Source organism: Podarcis muralis, chromosome 2 (genome assembly GCF_964188315.1).
Source record: "Podarcis muralis chromosome 2, rPodMur119.hap1.1, whole genome shotgun sequence".
In the NCBI taxonomy this organism is placed as follows: domain Eukaryota; kingdom Metazoa; phylum Chordata; class Lepidosauria; order Squamata; family Lacertidae; genus Podarcis; species Podarcis muralis.
The window spans coordinates 79531392-79538845 of NC_135656.1; the positions used below are offsets into that span (position 1 = coordinate 79531392).

Consider the following 7454-nt stretch of genomic DNA (forward strand, 5'->3'; position numbering starts at 1 on the left):
TGGCTGCTAGCTTGCAAGGGACATTTTATAAATCCGAGTGATCAGAACAATGGCCTCCCAAACAACATGGAGTCAGAACACACCTCGCTGGAGTTTTGAAGATGAGCAGAACAGCTCAAACTTCAAAGCATTCATTAGGGTGGCTCTGGAGCACAAGTGCTACAGATTCATTTTGCTACCTGCCCGTCTTCAAATTCTCCATCAGACAAGGCAGGGTGAGAGCACTTACCTCCCCTTCTTCCCATTTTATGGGATGGGGAAAGAAATGGATCCTGAGATGTGGGGGGGGGGTGAATAATGGCAAAAGTGCTCACAAAACCAGCAGTGGAGAATACAGCCTTAGAAACGCTGGAAAAATGAAATTATGATTGCATCTCCCAGTTTAGCCTTTGCTATTCATTAGGACATCTATGATAGTGGATGGGAGCCTTCGGATGTTCCAGATCACCCTCATCTGGTTTTCAAAGCTTGACAGGTATGTATAAATAGAAAAATCCCCGTAGAGATTGAGGACATCAGGGCGCTTACGAAGTCCTCCCCTTTGCCAGCTCAAGGCACCCTGCTAAGGAGGAGGCGCGGAGGCGACTTAAGGCCTCTTGGCGGGAGGGGGAGACCCCCGGCCAACGCCGAAGCGGCAGAAACTTTTTGGCCCCGCTCGGGCGGCTATTAATGGCCAGCGGGGAGCCCGCTTGCTCCCAGGAAACTCGCCGCACCTCCTCTCCCCGCCCAAGCCGCCGACACCGCCAGCTTTTGACGACATTTTGCGGATATGGAGAGACACAGATTCCCTCCCTCTGAACTCCGTCAAGCCACAACCAAGAGGGCAAAACCTGCTGCCATCTTAAGAGCGCTGCCCCTCCTCTCCCCCCCCTCCAAACACCAAAAAAGACCCCCCCAAAAAAAAACCCCGCTGAGCTGCGAAGAACCGAGGAGAGGAAAACCTGGCGCTTCAATGGCAAGGAGAAGCAGCCTCGGAGTTGGGCACCGCTTCTTGGGCGCCCTGGTGCCAGAGGAGCCCCCCGGGGGGGCCAGGGAAGGGCCCCTATTCGTGTGGGCCAACGGTGGGGGGGGGAATGGCAAGAGAGGGCAGAAATGGCCAACCCAAAGGAGGGGGCCGCAAGGTGGCAGAGGAAAAGGGGCACTAGGGCAGGGGAGAAGATGCAAGGGGGCGCTGGCGCAACGTGGGGCTGGCCAGGAGGGGAAAGGCAGGGGCAGTGTGGACAGCAGCACCTAGCGCCCGAGCCCGGGCCTCCTGCTGCTGCTGCTGCTGCTTACCTTGATGTGGAAGCGGATGAGGGCCAGGCGGATGCAGTGCGCCATGCAGACGGGCGGCAGGAACCAGACCTTGGGCGGCGGGGTGCCCTTGTTCTGGACGTGGCTGACGATCTGCTGGGCGGTCTGGCGCTCGTTGCCCTGCCGCTTCACCCACTCGTGGAGCCGGGCCTTTTCCAAGGCGCCGTTGAAGAAGACGAAGAGCTCGATGTTGCCGTTGAAGCAGGCCTTGGCCAGCGCCGCCAAGTAGCCCAGCATGTGGTTCCACTGGCCGCCGCTCACCCAGTCCGTGTAGAAGCCGCCGTAGAGCCGGTGCAGGCAGTTGTCGGCGTCGATGAGGAGGCGCAGCGGGGTCTGCGGGGGCCTCTGGCGGCCGCCACCCACCAGGCTGCCCCGGGCCAGCTTCTGCAGCTCCACCGGCACCACGGCGCTGGGGCAGTGTTTCTCGATGTAGTCCTGGAAGCCTTGCACTCCCATGGCGGCGGCGGCGGCAGCAGCGGTGGCGGGGACCGGACTTGGCTTGCTGGAGGCGGCGGCGGCGGTGCAGAGCGAGCGGCCCGGGCGAGGCAGGAGCGAAGAGTTGCGGGGTGGGAAATGATGGCCAATGTGATCCGACTAAGACGGGGCGGGCTGTTTGGTCTGGCTGGCTGGCTGGCTGCTGCTGCTGCAGTTGCACGGCGGCTCTTCAGGGGGGAGTTGTGTGGGTTCGTGGGGGGCTCATGGCTGCTGCGGCCGCCATGTGCTGCTCTCACAGCGCCATGGCTCAGGGGATCCGGGCTGCTGCCGCTGCGGCTCCTACTGCCTGCCGGGGGAAGGGAGGAAGGGAGGGAAAAGAGAGAGAGCGCGGGAGGGGAGGGAGGACGGCGAGGAGGAGGAGGAGGAAGGGAAGGGAAAGGAGAGGAAGGGGGCAGCGGCACACGGCGCAGGAAGCCAACCCACTCGCCGTCGCGGAACAGGCGGGACTTGGCCCGGGCAAGCGGAGCCGCTCACACCGCCCGCCCGCCTTGCTGGGCGGCAAGCGGGACCAAGGCAGGGCGCCGCCCCCCGGCCTCTCCACTCCGCCTAGCGGGAAGGGAGGGCTGGCCGGGCCGCCTCTCCCCTCTCCCTTCTGGCGCCCGCCGCCCTCGACCCGGCCTGCTACCCAAGCGGCCGCCGCCGCCGCCGCCCCTGCAGCTGGGACCCGCTCGGATGCCGGGGCCTGTTGCATAACCCAGGCATGCGCACGGCAGGGCAGGCGGGAAGAAGGCGAAGCGGAGGATTGGACCGGGAAGGGCCTCGCAAGCGGAAATGGAGGGAGGGGGGCTTGCGGGGGGAGGGAAGCGGGGGCTGCCGGGGAGGAGGCGAGGGGAGGGGGCTCGCGGCGGGAGAAGGAAGCGGCGCCGCGGGGAGGGGTTCGAATCTGTCACTGGCGAGGGGGACACGCAGCCACAGCCAGGCGGACGAGGTGTTCACCCCAGACACACACACAGGAAGCTTCTGGCACCTTGCGACACAACCCTACGCTCATTTACACGAGAGGAAGCCCCCATTTTGCTCGCTGAGGCTTGCTCCCACTCCACCCCCCCCACCGTAAATATGGATAGGGTTGCCACCTTGAAGCCTTAGTGCTTTTATGGGCGTGCACACCAGCTAACCCACGGCCGGTCTTTTAAGGTGCCACAGTGCCTTTCCTGCGTGCTTGGACACCACATACTAGGACTGGCATGTGCAGTGCTGTCGAGTGGTACTCAGGGGCCCACACAATGATGTGTCAGACAGGTGTCGATAAAAGGAGACAGGTATCACTCCCATAGGATCAGGTTGTTATCCTCTCACCACCCACCACCAAGTCACCACCAAGAGAACCAGACAACTCTCACAGGAACATTTCACGTATTGCCTTTTTAGATGTATTGCTACAAATTTAAAGGATGACAAATGCATGTGTCATATAAAGGTACATTAGTCAGGGAGCAGTTAGTGGCTGCACTTCCTTGTTCAGGGGTACTCTCTGTGCTTTGTATGAAGTGTGAAATGGCTCATATTTTAGCAAGCGACGATACTAATTTTCACCGCTTATTAAACAGGGATTGATGGGTTCCTAAGGTCAAGTCAGAATCTATCTAGATGTAATGACTGTGTGCCCTTTTACATATTAAAACTCATTGGTCAAGGCCCAGACCTTGCCATGTGATTAAAATCATGAATGTAAAACCTTATGAGCATGGTTTTTAATACCATGATTTCAACTGCAAATATGTGCTTGGCTGCCTGATTCTATGTACCATTGTTTCAATAGTCTTAAGCACAAATAACTGCACAGGATTGGAGTATACATATCTCCAACAGAAATAAACAAAACTTGGGGGAGGGACTTCAGTTGACTGAATTGTACTCTTGATATGTTTCTAGCTCTGCACTGCCAGAAATAAAAGTGACATAAAGGGGGCTGCCATATCTAAGACATTTTGAACAAAATAACTTTAATATTATTTATACTGTTAACAGCATTTATAGCAGGTAGGTCACCAAATGCTCAAAAGGAAAAGTCGGCAGAAGTTGTTACCTCTTTCTGACTGTTCAGATAATAGGCATTTCATATATCAATTCTAGTGAGCAGGGGAGCCCTGATTCTCACCTTATTTTAAATGTTGATTTAAGATAATTCAGTGAAATATAGGGGATGGAGGCCAGATTGGAAAGAAGCTAGGTGAACCTGAAAGAGAATAACTCCATATCACACCTGTAAACCACATGTTCAGTGAGTTAATATAAAGGAATCTGGTTGCTAACTGAAGGAGAAAAAAGCATCTCAAAGAAGCTTTAAATTGAAAAGCAAGAGAGGGGAGGGATGATATTAAAAAGCCAGTGATGAAAAGTTGAAGCAAATTGATAGAGAAGAAATGTGTGTGGAAGTGAAGGAGACTGGAGATGATACAGCAAAACAGTAATTGCTTTTCTTCAAAAGAAATACATGATAAGTACCTAAGAAGAGTCCTGCTAGGTCAGACCAAAGGGCCATCCAGGCCAGCATCGTCTTCTTACTGTGTCCAAGCAGTTGTCAATGGAAGTCAGCAAGCAGAATCTGAGTGCAACACCACTATTCCTACTTGGGATTTCTGGCATCTAGGAATAAATTATTATTATTATTATTATTATTATTATTATTATTATTATTATTATTATTATTATTATTATTTCACATCAAATAAACACATAAAATAGTTTTAAAACTACCCCAAAAAAAAACAATACAAAGTAAGGCCGAGAACTTTTCATCTGAAAAAAACATGTTGAAACAAAAACATATTTGCTGTTCCATGTCTTATCTGTCATATCTTAACAGGGATGTTCAACAGAACAAGAGCAGCCCACTGAAGCCCTGCCCCAAGTTACTGTGGAATGGGCTTCTGATATTTTAAGGACTTAAATGGAGAACTCCTGCAGAATGTTGTGACCTCCTGGGGATACAAGGGATAGAGTGGTCTCTCAAGTAACCTGGTCCCGTGTAGGGTCTTTCATGTTGTTACCAAAACATTAAACTTGGCCTGATAGCAGATTGCCAGCCAGTGCAAATTCCATTAAAAAAGATGTTACATGCTGGGAGTAGTTTGCCCTCACAAGCAACCTAGCTGCCATGTTCTGCTCTAGCTGTAGTTTTTGGACCAACCTCAAGGGTAGCCCCTCACAGAGCAAATTCCAGTAACCTAACCTTGTGGTTATTTAGGCAAAGACAACTGTGATCAAGCTATACTCGTCCAGAAATGGCTGTAGCTGCCATACCAGTTGAAGCTGGTAAAAGGCAGTCCTAGCTACTGAGGACTTTTGTACAGCAAGCACCTCCTAGAGCTGGATCTAGGAGCACTTGCAGACTATGCACCTGCTCCTTCTGGAAGAGAGTAACTTCATAGAGGAGAAACAACTTGCCTACTTCCCAGACCTGGAAGTCACCCATCCACAGAGTGTCCATCTTGCCAAGATTCAGACACAGTTTATTAGTCCTCAGCCAGCCCATCACTGATCCAGGACCTGCGTGGCCATTCCTGATTAGCGATGGCACATCACTCCAGATCTCCTGATTACTGTTCCCAGCAGCTTCATACAGATCCTAAATAACATTGGAGACATGATACTACCCTGTGGCACTCCAAAATTGGGTGAACAAGAGACACTCATCCAGTGCTATCATTGGAACTATCCCAAGACCAGAAACGATGCACAACAGTGTCCCTGATACAATCTCTTGGAAACCATAGTTGATGGACTCAAAAGCTGATGAGAGATTGAGAAGGAGCAGCCCCCTTCTGATAAAGACCATCCACCGAGGTGACTGTGGCAGACTCAGTCCTAAACCCAAGTCTCAACCAAGATTAGAAAGAGGCTAGATAATCTGTTTCCTCTAAGAATGCCTGCAACTATATCACTATGATACTGTCCAGTACATTGCCCCAAAAGGGAGTATGTGACCGTGTGGTAGTTGATAAAGACTATCTGGTTCTGGCGGTTTTTCTTCCAGGAGTAGTCACGCTACCACCTCCTACAAAGCAGCAAGCTTCACACTGCCGTTTGCAACATAAAAAAGAAAAAAGCAGACCATTGCCCAGGAGCTTATAATCTTTTAATACTGCAGTAAGATTGTAGGGACAGGTATCTGAGGGCAACAATATATGAATACAGTGGTACCTCAGGTCAAGTACTTAATTCGTTCTGGAGGTCTGTACTTAACCTGAAACTGTTCTTAACCTGAAGCACCACTTTAGCTAATGGGGCCTCCCGCTGCCACCGGAGCCTGATTTCTGTTCTCATCCTGAGGCAAAGTTCTTAACCTGAAGCACTATTTCTGGGTTAGCAGAGTCTGTAACCTGAAGCGTATGTAACCTGAGGTACCACTGTATATGAAGAGACAATGGCCTTGGTTTTATTGTGGTGGAGGAGAAAGACTTCAGGAGCTGGGGTTAAGTAAGGGCTTCATGGGAATGATCAACCTGGAAAAGGAGAATAGAGGTAGAATCACAGGTGGTGTAGTAGGGCATTCCAGGAGAAAGGGGTAGGGTAATGGTTTTACAGCCATGAACCTGAGGACTGTAGAATTCCAAAAGCAAAGGTAACTAGAGTATATTCAGGAAGAAAGTCGGTGGAGAAAATATAGGGATGGGGAACTTGTGGCCCTCTAGATGGACTCCAGAGGACTCCCAACCCCCATCAGCCCACATGGCGAGTAGTCAGCCATGATGGGAGTTGCAGTTCAACAGCATTTGATTGGCCACGGTTTCTTCATCCCTGAGTTATGGATGAAATTACTATTTTTCTTCTTGGCATTGTTCCTGCAACAGGGAGAAAAATGAGAGCTTTTCTGAAGTGAACAATATTCTTTTTAAGATGGAAAAATCGTAAGTTACTACTGACTATGTTGGTAACTAATCTTTCATCTGGATATAAAGTACATTTATCACCACTTTTATCAGCTGAATATGATAAATGCACCTTTTGACTCGAGAAAGGAAGCAATACAATATGTCGTTAGCTTGATTTGACTCTCTAGTTTCTCTAGTTTCTGCTGCTGGAGGTGGTTTTAACCTGCATCATTAGAATTGGAGTGAAATATATATGTGATGTGCCATAAACTACAAAGATAAAGGGATGCACATAAAACCCATGTGTTGAAAGCACATGTGGAAAAGTGGGACATGCATATGTGAAAGAGCCACACATTAGTGTGAATGTAGGGCCCCTGCACACTACCACTGAATTGGCAATCCTGTTGCCTGCCACGGCTGGCACATTTGTCATTCGTATAGGGGCAGAGCTACAACCTTTTTGCAATCCCCTCATACATGAAATTCATGAGAACCCCATTAATAATAAAGAGTTGTTCGATGTTATTTTTCACTTTTGATGTTTTTTTTTATAAAACAAAACAAAAAACTTGATCACTTAATCTTTAAAAACTGATGTACATATGTGGGTATAATGTTGCCAGAGTTCAGTACTAATAAGGTCTATTGCTCTCAAAATGTGAGTAAAGCATAGGTCTAATTTTTCCTCACTATAATCCATGAAGTTTAGGGCAGTACTAAGCACATGAGGCAGTGTCTTCTGATTCATGGAGCATGGAAAAGTGCCTTACACTGTGTTAAATAGTGGGTAGACATAGCAGATGATGCAGCAATTTCTCCAAAGCAGCTCTTTATTTGTAAGCTGGA

At 49.9% G+C, this 7454-nt stretch overlaps 1 protein-coding gene across 1 annotated transcript in view; it reads right to left on the bottom strand.

Annotated features, from left to right (window-relative positions):
• Positions 1 to 2444, bottom strand: part of FAM120A (family with sequence similarity 120 member A) — a 50142-nt gene extending 47698 nt beyond the window's left edge. Inside the window, exon 1 of the mRNA XM_028718986.2 lies at positions 1276 to 2444. Within this exon, the coding sequence (XP_028574819.2) occupies positions 1276 to 1749 (474 nt within the window). The 5' untranslated portion in view covers positions 1750 to 2444. The remainder of the gene's footprint in view (positions 1 to 1275) is intronic.
• Positions 2445 to 7454: the final 5010 nt, after the last annotated feature.